Below are 17,577 nucleotides of genomic sequence, written 5' to 3' on the forward strand. Positions count from 1 at the left end.
AAGCCTCTAAATTCACATTTCTTAATATCTCTCATTACATTTGAATTTTTAATTCTATAATCGTGACTAATGTTAATATTCAGCTCTTTTGTCATTTGAATTTGAAAGGTATCAGATAAAAATGTAACATTTACGCCTCTAACTTTAGTTATGTGACATAAGTCTAGAGGGAAAAATTAAATCTATTTCTAAATTTTACATAGAGAGCTTTGTAAATTCAAGAAGTGACAAGCCTTTAAAAAATATTTGATCATAAATGGAAGCACTTTGAAATGATTCCCCAATATAATGGCAGGGGAGAGGAGAGTTGGGAATATCAAACCATTGATCAGAAAATGAAATTGAATCTGTTTTAGATCTTATTTGGACACTAAATTAGTTTTACCTTCAATGTCAAACCTTTGTATATCTTTTCTTTTTCCTCTGCCCTTCAACAATAATGAGCCACAGTGATATTTTGTATATTTTTTTATTTTTATTTTTATTTCTTTTAAGTTTATTTATTTTGAGAGAGAGAAAGCATGAGTAGGGGAGGGACAGAGAGAGAGGAGAGGCAAAGAATCCCAAGCAGGCTCCACACTGTCAGTGCAAAGCCTGGCGCAGAGCTCAAACTCACGAACTGTGAGATCATGACCTGAGTCAGAGTCGGTTGTTCAGCCCACTGAGCCACCCCAGCACCCCTGTATATCTTTTAAAATTCATTGAAATTCTGTAAGCAAGTGAAATTATCCCCACTTACTTAAAGATCACAAAGTTAAAAAGGAATAAAATTGAGTTTCCAACCCATTTGGTCTGTCTGATGCATTTCCCTTAAACCTCTTCCCCCTTCCCTACTGATAGAAGGAAGGTGACCTTGGATTTGTGTTTCTACCTTTTGCCCTTTAATCCTGATGATGAATAGTTCCTTTTGATAAATGAATAAAATTTTATTTTTCATGTTTAGCTCTTTAATACCAGGGGATTTAAAAATTGACCAACCTGTGCAATATATTATCCCTATATAACATGAATTACTTGTTTGTTTTGCATTTAGTCTTCAGTATTTGTTAGAACAGGTTTTGTTTTTTAATTATTATGTACTTTACTTTCTAATGAAACAATGAAATGTTTTCCCTGTCAAATATTGAGCAGAAATTTTTACTGATCTTTTTTTTTAAAGATCTTTTTAAAGATTCTTTATTTATTTATTTATTTATTTATTTATTTATTTATTTATTTATTTTTAATTTTTTTTTTCCAACGTTTATTTATTTTTGGGACAGAGAGAGACAGAGCATGAACGGGGGAGGGGCAGAGAGAGAGGGAGACACAGAATCGGAAACAGGCTCCAGGTTCTGAGCCATCAGCCCAGAGCCCGACGCGGGGCTCGAACTCACGGACCGCGAGATCGTGACCTGGCTGAAGTCGGACGCTCAACCGACTGCGCCACCCAGGCGCCCCAAAGATTCTTTATTTAAAGAATACTTTGTTACAGTCTGGTTGGTAGTATGTGTTGATTTTCTGGAAGTATAGTTTGATAACAGTGGTTTTTTTTTTTCCCTCCCCCAGCAACTTGTGAAGTAATAATACACAGGGTGATTGAAATAATCATTTAATCTAACCAGTGAACTAGAATACTCTTATTTTCTTCATTTTTATTAATAGGAAGTCAAAATAGTAATTGATAGGAGAATTCTTTATGGCTGTGGAGTGTTCTCGATGCATCTTTAGCCAGCTGTCTCATGCTGGCCCCCAGCCACTAGAACTTTTGCCAGGCTGCATGTAGAACATCTAAGCATGGACTGTGCTGTAGAATGAGAATTTGGGGGAATGAATGTACTTCTCTTCTTGTCAGTTGTTTTCCTAACAGACCCTATGCTAGATCTGTGTAATGTGGTGTAGTGGTGTGTGTTTGTGACCTCTGTGTGTGACAGGAATCCTTTGAGGTCTTTTAGCAGAAAGATACTGCTTTTAAGTAAGAGATGGTAAGTATATTCTAGAGCCAAGTGGAAGGACACTGAAAACTACCTCTCAAATGAAAGGGCAAGTATAAAACATTAGTTGGATTAGATTTTTGTATTTCTATGGAATATGTACTATTTAGAGTATAAAGAAAGCTTTTTGCGTTCCTTAAAGTAAATATCTTAGACATCATTATCCTAAGTTTTGTTTCTCACACTGTTGTCTCAGCCATTCTTTCCTTCCATCTGTAGTCAGGATTTCTTGCAGAATCCTCAAGGGCAGGTCTGAAGACTGAGTAGGGGTAAAACTGTGAGGTGAAGTGGGGCTGGCCTGAGCCCTACTTTGTCTGAAGTCGTTCTTCACAGTTTAGCTTTCAGGTATTAGCCAGTCTAAAATGTATACTTTGAAGCTGATAGTAGTTTAAAATATTGTCAAATCCCCCCCCCCCTTTTTTTTTTTCTATAACTCTGGGTTAGCTAAATTGCTTATGTGAACTCAGTTAAGTGTTCCTATGGCTATTCAAGTTAGTAGCATAAATACTTCTCAGTTTTTGTGTAAGCCATATGTGGATTCACTAATGGAGCTTCCTGTCACCTGTTGTATGTATGTGGTGTTATTTTACTTAAAACTTTATAATGATTTTCTCATAGATACAGCTGATCAACACTTAAGATCTTAACAATAGTGAACTAAGCATGCTTTGATTTTTATCCAAGAATTTTGAATGTTAGTTCAAACTAGTCTGTATATAAACCTGAGGCTATTAAGGCATTGCTCTAGTGAAATCATTTCTCAGGATATGGAATTATTTATCCAGGGAACCATTCCTTGGGAAACAGTTTTATGTACCAGGTTGCAAACAATGATTATTATACTTTTATAGGAAATTTTTCAAAAACTCATTTTATCCCTGTCCAAACTTTGAAGAATGAGATTTGTCTATATTTATCAAAGTTAAAAAAGAATTAAGACTTAAATTTTTTTTTTTTAATATTTACTTATTTTGGGGAGAGCACAAACGGGAGAAGGGCAGAGAGAGGGGAACAGAGGATCTGAAGCAGGCTCTGCAGGCTGACAGCAGAGACCCCAATGTGGGGCTTGAACTCATGAACCATGAGATCACGACCTGAGCTGAAGTCAGATGCTCGACTGACTGAGCCACCCAGCTGCCCCAATAATTGTTAAGGCTTTTAAAAAAGTGACAAGACAATCTGTTACTTTATGTAATGTAAACTAGTAAGAGTCATGCTCCAGGATATCCCTTCGGTCCTTTGCGGTTCTGGTTGGAAGAGGTCTGCTATTTGTATCTAGATCCTTTCAAAGCAAATTTGCTATTTTCTTTTAAAATTAAAAAAAGATAAATTTTTTTATGCTATTAGTGTTATTTCAGAATATGTTGCCACTTGTATTGAATACTACTAGTTGTTTTTAGGGTAATCATGTCTCCAGAATATTGGTACCCTGCCTGTTTTATGCCTAACTGAAAATTTAATAAAACCTTGAATGGTATACTGAAGAGAGTAAAATGAGAATATTTACTATCAAAAATCAAGAACTGAGAAGGTACTAAAACATACTTTCAGTGCAGTTGGTTTAAAATGATCAAAGCTATTTGGAAAGTTATTTGGTAATTTTTTTAAAGTTTATTTGTTTATTTTTGAGAGAGTGCAAGAGCACAGTGGGGAGGGGGTAGAGAGAGCGAGAGGAGAAAGAGAATCCCACGCAGTCTCTGCACGGTTAGTGCTGATTCGGAGCTTGATCTCAAGGTTCCTGAGATCATGACTCACAATCTAGAGTCAGACTCTTAACCGACTCAGCCACCCAGGGGTGCCCCAAAAGTTGTAATTTACATCCAGAGTTTTAATAGTAATCATACTCTTGGCTCCAATAATTCTGCCACTTACCAATGAATTTTCAGGAAACCTGAACTATGTAAATTTACATAAAAATATACTCATCATGGCATCATTCATCATATTGAGCAAATTGAAAGCTTCCTAAATGTCCTGGGAGACAAGTTAAATATATTGTGTCAGATCAATAAAGGAGTGTGCTATAGCTACCAAGATATACTTACGAAGAACATGGAAAAACTTAATGCAACCTTTGGTTTTAAAAGGGAGTAGTATACAAAACTACAGTGTGGTCTCAAAAGGAAAAATTTATTAATAGAAAAAAAGACTGTAGATGTCTACACTGATATTGGTCATGTCCAGTTTCTATAACATACATACATTTATTACCAGAAACATTATTTTTAAAAATTTAGGTATTTCTTTTGAGAAGAGCTTGAGAACAAGAGGCTTTGTTTTATCATTCTTAAAGCATTGTCGGAAATAAAATATGTCTGTACTGAAAGTACTTGCTTTACATAAAAGTTAAAGGCTGTATAGCTTCTTTGGTTTTTGAAAAATAAGCAACTTCAAGTTCAAATCTACTTTTCTAAGTTTTAAATTAGAAACAGTTGTGGCTTAATTTTATGAAAATGTTAACTACCATATGGGAACAGCAGAAATGATTGAATACCCATTAAAGCAGAAGCTAGCTTTTAAGTTTTGTGTCATAAGAGTCCAAGTGACACAGCATTTTATTTCTCAAAAGTTATCCATTGTAATTCTTTTCTTCATACTTTACAACTTAAATGAGGAATAATTAAAAAAATGATAATTGATACCTAATTGGTATACCACCAAAATGATTTGAATTTAATAAGGTACAAACTTGTTACACTTGTTTTAAATTCATAAAAAGGAAATCTGGATTGAGTTGATGCATTTATAATCAAAATATGAAGACTGATTATGCAAAAATGACTTAAATAGAAATAGTTTTATTGTTCTGACATGAGAGAATTACCTTATTATAATAATTACCAGTTTTTAAAAAATATTACTGTTTGAATTAGTTTTTTACATATTAAAGGAGGTCTTTATGTTTTTTCTATTTTATAGATATTTGAGATATTTGGACCTGTTGCACATCCATTTTATGTGTTACGTTTTAATTCTTCAGAGCACATTGAGAGTAAAGGTATTAAAATAAAGGATACTATGTATTTTGCTCCATCAATGAAAGACTTCACCCAATACATATTCACAGAAAAACTTAAACAGTAAGTATGTTATTGACATGTTAGTTGTCTGCCTATCTGGTGTTTATATTTTAGGAATAATTTGCAGTGAAGTTCATTCATTATTGTTAAATAATCTGTCTTCCAAACAGTTCATTTATTTTCCTAATAAAATCTTTGAAAGGTACAATTTGTTATCAGACTTTACAGGTAGAGATGATTTATATCTTTAACCGAAAAAGACATAGTCAGCTAGTAGGAATACATTTGGACCATATAAAGTTTCTGAATTCTAATTCATATTTTTTCCATTATATACTTTTCTAACATACATGCTATTTCAGTATTAGTATTACCACCCAAAAAGAATTCTTTTCCATTTTAAATAAAATTATTTAGTTTGATTACATTATAGGCTTAACTAATAAAACTTTGCAATTCTCAAGAAAAAAAACAAAATGAGTACAGTTCAAGTTGCTTATAAATTGTAAGTGTCTAGAAGAGACAACTAGGGGCGCCTGGGTGGCGCAGTCGGTTAAGCGTCCGACTTCAGCCAGGTCACCATCTCGCGGTCCGTGAGTTCGAGCCCCGCGTCGGGCTCTGGGCTGATGGCTCAGAGCCTGTACCCTGTTTCCGATTCTGTGTCTCCCTCTCTCTCTGCCCCTCCCCCGTTCATGCTCTGTCTCTCTCTGTCCCAAAAATGAATAAACGTTGAAAAAAAAAAAATTAAAAAAAAAAAAAAAGAATATTTAGAAGAGACAACTAAAATATGTCCCTGAAAAGTTATGTATCAAGTTGATAAACGGTTGATTTAACCAACAAACTACTGCTCTCCCTTTTATAAGATGCTAAATGATGCCTATGGCATATGGAAGTAATATTTCTGCATGTTTATGGTACTCATTAATTTTGCATTTCCATGTGTTAATTGTGTTGCCAGATGTTAGCTGTAGAGCTGTTCTTATTAGTTGACCTTGTTATTATAATTATATAATTAATTTAATTTTTATATTAAATCAGTGGCATATAGTTCAAGTAGAATAGCTTTTTTGGGGGAAAAAAAGTTGAATGCTTTGGAACGATGAAATGAATATAAACCATTTAAAAATATTATAAAATTAGGAGTGGAAGAAACACTTCAAAAGATTGGGGGAGGAGAGGGGATCCTAAATCCAAAATTACTTTGCATTCAGTTTGACACACAAGTCCCTTTTAGGTCTAGCTCTCTTTTGATGGGAAACTTGAAGTATAGTTGAAGCATTAGGAGTGTGGTTTTTGCAGAACATACAGGAACTTTAGTCAGTGAGTAGCCTTGGAGCTACATCAAAAGTACTAGCTAGTCCTGATGGCATGGCGAAAAATCTCTTAAGTATTTACATAGTAAATGAAGTCTCTGAATTCATTTATCATTTTAGAGATGAAAATTTTGTTCCTGATAATTCATTAAGCTCGTGTTTAGGAATCTACACAATTATCTGAGGGAAACATTTTGCCTGAGTTGGTGAGGTTGATTTTTCTAAATAACTGCTAAAAAGAAAGGTGAATTAAATAGACAGTAAAGTCATGTTTTAAAATCATTCCTTAAAGGGCGCTTGGGTGGCTCAATAGGTTGAGCATTCTGACTCTTGGATTTTGGGATCTTGGGTTGTGATCCTAAAGTGGTGTGATCCAGCCTCCTGTGTCACTTTGCGAGCTGAGTGTGGAACCTGCTTGAGATTCTGTCTCTCTCACTTCCTCTGTCTCCCCCACTCATGCTCTCTCTCTAAAGTAAAATAAAAAATTAAAACGTTAAAAATAAAATCATGTTTTAAAATAGTATTTCATTCTGCTTTAAATATTAGGATGTTGCTGTAGTTATGGCATCATTTTAACTTAAAAAAATTTCTTTTAATGCTTTTTTTTTTTTAAATTTATTTTTGAGAGAAAGACAGCATGAGCGGTGGGAGGAGCAGAGAGAGAGACACACACACAGAATCCGAAGCAGGCTCTAGGCTTCAGACTGTCAGCACAGAACCTGACACAGGGCTCCAACCTGTGAGCTGTGAGATCATGACCTGAGCTGAAGTCGGACGCTTGACCGACTGAGCCACCCAGGTGCTTCAGCCATAATTTTAACTTTTAACAAATAAAATATTTTAGCTTAAAAACAGATACACTTAAAAAGATTTCCTGAAGACATTTACTGAGTAGATTTTAAATAGTAGAAGAAGTTTTTGTTCTTGATTTGCAAGAATAAGAATTTTGTCCTGGAAAGAAAAAATAAACTAAAGAATTGGGAAATTAGGCCCACCCTGCAGAAGCCCCACCTGACAAAGATTATTCTGTTTTAGACTGTATTTTGATGTCTGCATGGGAACTCTGTTGAGTACTTGCCTTTGAGGTAGAGAAGTTTAGCTCCTCTCTAGTTTATCTACCTCTAGTAAGGCTATTTTAATTTTGGCTTCCCATGAGCTTACTTTCTTGTTAAAAGTGCTTTTTGAAATGTTGCATGATCTCTTCTTCAGTAGATTTTGATTTTCTGTGGTAAATATACTAATGGGGAACTTTCTCCATTTATGTCTTTAAGCTTCTTGCTAAGGGCACCCCAGGCCATGAGATGGCATATATGTTACAAGGGGACTGGAACTGTGTTAAATGCATAGGTGTAAGCTAATAATTATTGAGTAATAGCTTTTTTGTAAATAGAAAAATCATTGATAGTGCCCTCGTATACAGGGTCAAAGTTTTGAACCAAAAGAGCAGACTTCATGATTTTCATATTCTGCTAGCCCGTTGACATCTGTACATTTACTTTTATGGATTGTAGATTAATAATGATTTTAATGAATTAATAACTGAGAACCTCATTTATTTTTGAGATTTAATTTAAAGCAGTGAGGACATCTCCTAAAGTTTTGTAACACTTTAATGTAATTGAGTAACAAGATATTGTCAAACTTAAGAAATCAAAAAGATTAAAAAGATAAAGATGAGCTTTCAGAAATCCTAGTCCTACTTAATAATATATGTACTTCTGTTGGTTGTAGAGTATAAAACTGTCCACTAAAAATAGTTCATGCTTGTGATTATACTGTCCTTCAGACTCTTCAAAATACTCCTTACCAAATGAGAGCTTGTTTCTGCCTTCTCTTTTGAGAAACACTGTTGGAGTAAGGTTTGGTTACTCATGAAGTATTATTGATAGCCCTCAGATAAATACAGGAAGATATCATGTTGTTATCTCTACCATTATACCTGTAAAATCTTAAATAAGGGAATGCCTCCTGGTCATTTTTGTATCCTTGACACTGGAACTGTGTCTGACCTATAGTTGGTGTAGAATAAGCATTTGTTGAAGTGAACTTTATGAACTGAGCTCAGGTATCATTAAAGTCATTGCCTCTGGAGATGCTTATGAACTGCAAAACCACTTTCCTCTGCACACCACACACAGCCTTGGCTTCTTATTCTGGTTCCCGGGTTCTAATATTTATGTGTGTCCAGTTCTTGTGTTTTCCTTACTAGCTTTCCGCATCTTCTGAAACAAGGGAAGAATATACACTTGGTCCTTTTATTTTTTGCTCTTATTTTCACATATATTACAAAATTAAGGTTTGAGCTCATGTCTCCTACTTCATTATTTTCTATACTATTAACTAATAAACACTTAGCAGAATCTTAAGTACTTCTTGTTTTCTTTTGACTTTTTATTTTCTCTTTCTAGGGATAGGGGATCAGATGCGTCATGGAAGAATGATCAGGAACCACCACCAGAAGTAACTATAAGTCTCTTTACACAATATTTTAGGGATTATATAGGACTTGATTTTATAAAGTGTAATACCTGACCTGACCTGACCTTAACGAGGTCCTTAATGCTGCTTGGCAGTCACACTGCCGTCCTTGGGCCTACCTATGTAATGTTTCCATCTCCCAGGTGACTGTTTATACCCCTCAATGAGAGTTTTTGATTGATCATTTTAGGAAAAAAAATATTAAAAAACAATTGGGGGAAAAATATTTTTTAAAAAATTTTTGGGAAAAAAATATTTTCAGCCATATTTTAATATTTATCAGTTTATCAGTTTCCTCCTAATTTACTATGTTTTTAATCAGTTTTGTGGACAGCTGGTAAAGGAAGAATTGTCATCATTGAAAACAATTTTATTCTTTAATTTAGTAAATTAATCATGGGGGCATGAAGACATTTATTAATGGTGCATTTTAATAAGCTGCCTTACTTTTGGAGGTACAAAATCATTAGAATCAGGGCACCTGGATGGCTCAGTCGGTTAAGCATCCGACTCTTGGTTTTGGCTCAGGTCATGATCTCACGGTTCATGGGTTTGAACCCTGTCCAGTGAGGAGCCTGCTTGGGATTCTTTCCCCCTCTCTGTCCCTCCCCTACTCATGGTCAGTCTCTCTCTCTCCGTCTCTCTCTCAAAATAAATAAATAAACTTAAAAAAAAAATTGCTTAGAATCTACCTACCTCTTCATTTTTTTAGAATTACCTCCCTAAAAAGAGAACTCTTGATTTTCTTTCTTGAATTCATGTCAGCCAAATTAGTTTTATGTCTCAAAGTAGCTTGACAGTTTTTCTAGAGATGTGGAATAGTCAGGAGTAATGATTATTTAACTTTCCATGGAGATCGTTAGGCAAATTTTCTTTTTATTAAAATACAAAAATTGCAGCAATGAGTATATATCTTCTTGAAAATAGCATGAATTTATACAATGTAAAGAAAGAATATTATAAATGAGAATTTTTAAATGTACTAATTCTGATGAAGTTTCTCAGTATTTATAAATTCTTGGTATTTGTAGATTTAACTTTGTTCATTTTAGATGTTTTTAAGCAGTGGTGAAGAATCATGCTAGTTTCTAATTTTGCTGAGGCATGAATCAGGTAATACTCCCTTAGAGAGTCACTTAACCAGTGAGTGATCCTAGTTTAATTCCACATTACCATGGGATTATGTTTTCTAATTTATGTTAGGTATACATGTGATTTCTGTTAAGGCTCTGAGGTTCACTTAGTGTTCTTAGTTATTTTTAGGGTATCTTCATACTGAAATTGTATGTTTTTAAAGTATTTAAGGGGTGCCTGGGTGGCTCAGTCGGTTAAGTGTCCGACTTCAAATCAGGTCACGATCTCGTGGTCCGTGAGTTCGAGCCCCGTGTCGGGCTCTGGGCTGATAGCTCAGAGCCTGGAGCCTGCTTCAGATTCTGGGTCTCCCTCTCTCTCTGCCCCTCCCCCGTTCATGCTCTGTCTCTCTCTCTCTCAAAAATAAACGTTAAAAATAAAAAAAAGTATTTGAGAAAATTCACAAAGGTCTTAACATATTTCTTGTGAAATGCAGATATTCTAATACATCCCTGTTGTTTTAGACCTAAGCTTTGAACTTGCTAATTATGGTAATGTTAACTGTTTATAAAATTGGCATGACTAGGTTAATTTTAAAATGAAAACCCAGCATACCTCATGGGGTTTTTTGGGTTTTTTTTGTTTGTTGTTTGTTTTTGTTTGTTGTTGTTTGAAGTAGTTTGAAGTAGTTGACTGTCCCTTATTTCTGTAATAAGAGAAAACTTCTTGAGATTTAAAGTTTATTATGATGAAATTTTGTAGTATAGAATTATTGCCTGACATTAATCATAGATTATGTATAAGGAATGTACTTCATTTCCATATTCATTTCTGATATGTGAATATGTAGTTTGTAGTTGAAGTAAGGTATTTGAGTATAAATTTCAATTAATGTGTATACAAGAAACAGTGAATTTTTTTCTGACCTTAGGAGATGATAGCAAAATTATTACCTAAAGCACTCTCTAAAATAAACCAATGCCAATTAAAATCCTTTAATACCAGCCTCCTGCTCTTAGGACACGCCCAATGACTGGCTCATAAGGTTCTTTATTCTCCAGTTTCATCATCTGATTTCTCTATATAAGCAGCTTTCACTTTGCCTTACAGAACCAATTTCATGTCTCAAATATACCATGCCTTTGCACATATTCTCACATATTCTCCTTGAAATTTCTCTTTCCTTTATTTTCACTGCTAATTCATTAGAGATTTATCTTGAGTTTCATAACAAACATCTCCCTTGCCCTTTTTTTTTTTTCCTTTCTTCAGTCCTATACTCACATAGCACTGAGTCATAGCACTTGTTCATTGGCTTTTTAATCTCATTTGAACAGCTTCAGGGAAAACAGTGTTTTCCATCTGATCTCAATACTTTCCTAGCGTTTGGCAGATATTAGATTTAACATGAGCTTAAAAATCTTAGCACTTTGAGATCAGCAATAAAATGTCATGTATTTGAAGGTACTAACGTTGGTATTTTCGAATTTGATTATAGATTCTGAGGTATATGGACTCTTGGTTCTTGGAAAATTTGATCTAGAATATATTTCAGCAAGGCTATACTGAAAGTCTCATAAAAAAACTTTCATATACATTTTATTTCTCTTAATGTATATACATGCATACACAGTGAACCTGTGTAAGTAAAACATATCTGTTTTTTGATATTAATAGAATAATAAAATTATTCTAAGAAGTCATAATAAATATAGCTTTTAAGCTTTGGTATTTGGGCTAGAACAGTGAATCTCAATTCTTACTCTTGTAAATAAGACTGACTCTTCCCATTTGTAATTTAAAATGATTTCCTCTTGGAAGTCGGATCATCATGTATCTGCTTATCTAATAAGCCTTTCCCTGCAGTCCAATCTAAATAGCATCCGCAGTGATTTTTCTGCCCATATTGTGCCTTATTATTTATTTATAACCCTTAATATACCTGACATTATATTATTAAAAGATAATTATTAACTAAGATTATTAATACCTATAAAGTGTTTAGAACAGTACCTAGCATATAATGGGTATATATAAATTTTTGAATATTTTTTATATTAGATCTGATAATTTATGTAATTTGCTTATTCCTAACTATTCCTTCCCTTTAGCATTGTTTGGTAGCTGGCATTATGATGAATATTGACTCTTAAACTTGAGGTCAGTCTTCTAGCTAAGGAATATCTGTATCTGAAGGTTGTTAAAGTTTGGCATTTTAAAGTTACCAATCTGGGAGAAAAGAAGTTACCTATCTGAAACTTTCTAGAAATTAAAAGATAAAAAGGCTTGAGTACTCTGGCCTGTGTTAATTAAGAGTTAATTCAGATATTGCTAGAAAATATTATCAAAAAGAGTAACATTCTTTTATTATTTGGGGTCAGTGTTAAATAATAGGCTTTTTCTCACTTCCAAGTATGTACCAATGAATTGGTAAATCCATGTGACGTAATCTATATATTTTCCTCTGCAAGGCCTTAGATTTCAGTGATGATGAAAAGGAAAAAGAAGCCAAACAGAGGAAAAAATCTCAGATTCAAGGCCGGAAAAAATTCAAGTCTGAGTCTAATGAATCAAGTGAGTAAATGCAATATACAGTGATTTTTTAATCTTCATTTATGTTTATGTTAAGTTCATTACTAATAAAACTGAAAGAAACCTCTGAATTCTCTTTTTACCTCCTGGTATCCATCTAACATTGGAGGCATTACATGGCGTGAAATGTGATGGAAGAGAGCCATGAGGAGTATTCAACCTTAGTTTTTTAAGCGTAAGGACGTAAAAATGGCTTCTAGGGATAGATAAAAGCTTGTGAGTCAGTTGTGCGTATAGGCATTTTTTTCTTAAGTAACCTCTGCTTTCATGTTTAGAATTAAATGATATAGTACTTAATATCTAAATCAAGGTATTTTATTTTTTAACATGCATTTTCTTTCATTATAGCTTTCCTGTTTCCTTTTCCCTTTTTTAAAACTAAACTTTTTATAGGTTTACATGCAGTGGGAAGAAATAATAGAGATTTCTGGCATGCCTGTTACCCAGTTTCCTGACATGGTAACATCTTGTAAAACTATACAGTACAATATCACAACCTCCAGGATATTGACATTGGTACAATCAAGATTCAGAATATTTCCACCACCCCTCATGTTGCCTTTTTTATAGTCACTCCCACTTCCCTCCCTCCCACCTTCTTAACTCTTGGCAATCACTTGTCTTTTCTGCATTTCTGTAATATATTTTGTCATGTCAAGAATGGTTATATAAACGGAGCCATACAATATGTTACCTTTAGGGATTGGTTTTTGTCACTTAGCATAATTTCCCAGAGATTCATCCAGATTGTTTTATTTGTCAAATTTGTTTCTTTTCATTTCAAAGTAGTATTCCATGGTATGAATATACTATAGGTTGTTTAACAGTCATGCAAGGCATCTGGGTTGTTAATAATTTTGGGTTATAGGAATAAAGTTGTTTTATACATTTGTGTACAGGTATTTGTGTGAACACAAGTTTTCATTTCTCTGGGATAAATGTCTAGGAGTACAATTGCTGGATTATATGATAGTTGGATTCCCATCACCAGTGTATGAGTGACTCAGTTTGTCTGCATTCTCACCAGCATTTAGTTTTGCCACCATTTTTTATTTTAGCCATTCTCATAAGTGTGTAGTGATAATCTAATTGTGTTTTTAACTTGCATTTTCCTAATGGCTAAGTATTTTGAACATCTTTCCATGTCCTTATTTGCTATCTGTAAATCTTCTTCGGTGATGTATTTGTTCATGTCTTTTGCCCATTTTGTAACTGTATTTCTGCTTTTTTTACTCTTGAGTTGTGGGAGCTTGTACATAATTTGTTCCAGCCTGTAGCTTGTATTTTTATCCTCTCAAGAGAGCCATTTGAGGAACAAAAATTTTTAATTTTGATGAATCCCTAATATATAATTGACTTTCTTTTGTGGAGTCTGAGGATTTCTTGTCCAGACATATATTCCAAAAGATTTTTCTCTTATTTTTTCTTCTAACAGTTTTCCAAGTTATTTTAGCTATTCTAGTTGCTTTGCTTTTCCATGTGCATTTTTAATAATCTCTATATTGACAAAAAGTCTTGCTAGGATTTTTATGGGAATTGTTTTAAACCTGTTTATTGGTTTGGAGATAATTAATATGTTAACTGTATGTATTGAGTCGTCCATTGCACAAACATGTATATATCTCTATTAATTTAGATCTTCTTTGTTTTTTTCTAGCAGAATTTTGTGGTGTTTAGAATATAAATCCTGTACTTTTTTTTGTTAGTATACACTTAAGTATTTCATTTTCAATTCATTGTAAATGGTTTTGCATCGCTAATGCCAGTGTCTATGTGTTTGTTGCTAGAATGTAGAAAAAAAATAACATATGTATGTTTAGCTTCTGTCTTGTGACCTTGCAGAACTCAGTAGTTCTAGGAGTTTTTTGTTTGAGATTTTCTACTTAGCCAATTACATCAGTTGCAAATAGGGACAGTATTCCTTTTTTGTTTTTCAAACTGTATTTGTTTTTGTTTTTGTTTTTTGGTCTCCCTTAGTAGCTCTCTGGCACTGTTGAATACATGTGGCTTGTTCTTGATCATAAGAGAAAACACTGTCTTTCATCATTAAGTATAATGTTAGGTATAGGGTTTTCAAGAACAGCATCTGTTTTTATCAAGTTAAGGAGAAGTTTCCATTTGTTCCTGTTTTTTGTAGCTTTAAAAAAATTATGACTGAAGAGTATTAAATTTTGACAGTACTTTTTCTGCATTGATAACATGATACAATTTTTTGTCATTAGTCTGTTAATGAGGTAGATTACACTGGTTTTAGAATATTGAACCAGCCTTTGCATCCAGGGAGTAAACCAGACGTGGTCATGGTGTATAATTCTCTACATATGTTGTTGAATTCACTTGTCTCCCTCTTTCTCTGGTGATTTTCTTTATTCTGAAACCTACTTTTTCTGATATTAATGTAGTTACTTCTTTCTTTCGATGTATCTTTATCCTTTTACTTTCAACCTAACTATATCCTTTGAAGTGAGTTTCTTGTAGACTTGTGTTCATGTTCTTTAATCTACTCTGCCAAGCATGTCCATCTGTTTTAATTGATGTATGTAGTCCATTTGTGTTTAATGTAATTTTTGATATGTTGGGGCTCAAGTCTGCCCTTTCCTGTTTATTCTCTCTGGATTTCATTTCTCTGTTTTATTTTTTCTGCCTGCCCGTGGGTACTGTAACTTTTTTTTAAATTCCATTTTGATTTGTCTGTAGTGTTTTTGAATGTGTCTCTTTGTATAACTTTTTCAGTGGTTGCTGTAGGTATTAAATTGTACATACATTACTTATCACAACCTACTGATGTCATTGTTTTACCAGTTTGTGTGCAGTTTAGAAACCCTACCTCTTTATGTCCCTTTATTATTCTCTAGTTTATAATATAATTTGCATTAAATACTTCATATATATACAATTAGAATCACAAAACTCTTATAATATTTGCTTCAACCTCAAACATAATTTAGAAAACTCAGAGAAGGACACTTTATTGTATTTACTCATTTTTGTTGTGTTCTTTCCTCCTTTCTCATGTTTCAAGTTTTTTATTGTTTCTGTTTACAAAACTTGCTTTAGTCATTCTGTCAGGCAGGATAGGTCTGCTGGAGATAAATTAGTTTTTCTTTATTGTAGAATGTCTTTGGTTTCTGTTTTCCTCAGGATATTTTCATTTAGTATAGAATCCTACACTGAGTTTTCTTTCAGCCTTGGAAATGTTGTGCCACTTCCATGTGTCCTCCGTGGTTTCTTATGAAACATCTGTTGTTGCCCTTCCTCATCCTCTGGCCTTGTGGATTCATTTAAAGTTTATAACCTTAAGACTTAGGCTTTTTTAGCTACCATAAGATATCCTGGAAGTTAAAGAAAAGGCATTACTGAAATTTTATACTGTGTTTTTTGATGTATTAAAATTCATTTTAATTTTGTTTTTAATGCATTCTTCCTCACTCATAGGTGAAAACTTTTCAGAAGTACATCAGAATTGGAATGCTCATAGCTCTGCTTCAGAGCACTCAAAAGGATATCGCAACAGAGAATTCACACGAGGATTTTCCCGGGGTAGATATCCTCGACCTTGCCATGGCAGGCCTCCATCGCCACAGTTTTATAACTCAGAACAGATGGTGTTTCAGGAGACTTCAGGATTTCCACCTCAGAGACCAGATAATACTATCATGCCACAGTATCCTTTTCCTCCGCCGGTGTTTGACATGCATAATTTTTCACTCCCTCCTCCTCTGCCACCACTGCCACCACCTCCACCGCCTGCATCTGTAAACCTGGGTTGGGCTACACCAAACATGGCACCTCATCCATTAATTCCCTTACCATACTCCATCCCCCCACCCCCTCCCCCGCTGCCTCCACCTCCTTCTTCTGGAGATAGTAATTCTTCTCACTTTGGATCCTACTACTAGGGGAATGTATACATTTCTGGAGAAATGTAGACTTTTTATATGGGAAGGATTTTTTTTTTTTTTTTTAAAGAAAGCAATTATGGAGCTAGATTTTTAACACTGTAAAATACTAAATGATTCCTTCAGTCGTGACTTGATATATATTTGTAACCTTTGTGAAATTGTATCATTATGAAAATTTCACTTTTGTGGAGGGGGATATCCAATTATGTAATATTTAATTAAAACTTTGAATCCATGCTTTCCCTATTTCTGCTCAATTAAATAGTGTATATAGGTCTAATAGATCTGGAGCAACTTTCATCATGGGTTAAAGTATATTGAACACATTGTCTTCTTGATATATCTGAAAATAAGATGCTGAAATCCTATTGAGAGTCTTTAAAATAAACTATTTTTACAAATGTATGCTTTGCAAATTGATTTTGATTGTAAATGCAATTTACCAGTAATTTTTAATGTTCTTTAATTTTTTTTTTTCAAATAAGTGAAGGTACAGAGAAATAAAGCCTTCAATATTGGTAGAAGTTCTGACTATAATTAAAGTTAACATTCATTAATGATGCATAGGCAAACTTTTCATTATCTATGCAGATTTCCATTACTGAGGCATTATGCAGTAGATTTTACTATTTAATTAAGGGAACAGAAGGACTATTCATGATAAAGTATGTTACTTATTCACAATAAAATATATGTAACCCCATATTAGGACACTATGTCTTCTGTATCTGTTTCTCAGATTCTCACGTGCCTGCTGCAGATTAGTGCTTCATAAGTATTTATGGAATGACTGACTGAATTTAGAGCTTTTAATTAAATTACTCCTGAGTATTCTTTTACATGATGAAATGTAAATGCAAGGAAAATTACAGAATTTTAGAAATAGAAGAGGCCTTAGAAGTAGTTTAAACTAGTCCTTATTTAACAAACAATGAGGAACCTAAGGATTCCAAGTTTTAATTAAGATTACCCAGTGGGCCTAGTTTTACTGATTCTCACATCAGTTTCTACTAAATTGTTGTTTCCCGACCTTTTATTCCTTGAAACTCTTAGAAAATAATATTTGTATGCACATTGGGGTAATTTGGAGACCATTCATCACAACCCCGTGGACTGTGGTTGCACCCAGGCCCCTCTTCACATCCCTGAAGGCTGAGGAGACTCTTTGCAAGGTTCCGGGGGCCCAACTGAGAAGCCCTGGCTTTGGCGTACATTGACTTTATCATGT

The 17,577-nt window shown here is 33.9% G+C and overlaps 1 protein-coding gene across 1 annotated transcript in view; it reads left to right on the forward strand.

Annotated features, from left to right (window-relative positions):
- Positions 1 to 16,754, forward strand: part of NAF1 (nuclear assembly factor 1 ribonucleoprotein) — a 42,799-nt gene extending 26,045 nt beyond the window's left edge. Inside the window, exons 5-8 of the mRNA XM_003984894.6 lie at positions 4,893 to 5,053; positions 8,715 to 8,766; positions 12,327 to 12,429; positions 15,883 to 16,754. Coding sequence (XP_003984943.3) covers positions 4,893 to 5,053; positions 8,715 to 8,766; positions 12,327 to 12,429; positions 15,883 to 16,346 — 780 coding nt within the window. The 3' untranslated portion in view covers positions 16,347 to 16,754. The remainder of the gene's footprint in view (positions 1 to 4,892; positions 5,054 to 8,714; positions 8,767 to 12,326; positions 12,430 to 15,882) is intronic.
- Positions 16,755 to 17,577: the final 823 nt, after the last annotated feature.

This window comes from Felis catus, chromosome B1 (assembly GCF_018350175.1).
Source record: "Felis catus isolate Fca126 chromosome B1, F.catus_Fca126_mat1.0, whole genome shotgun sequence".
Classification (NCBI taxonomy): Eukaryota; Metazoa; Chordata; class Mammalia; order Carnivora; family Felidae; genus Felis; species Felis catus.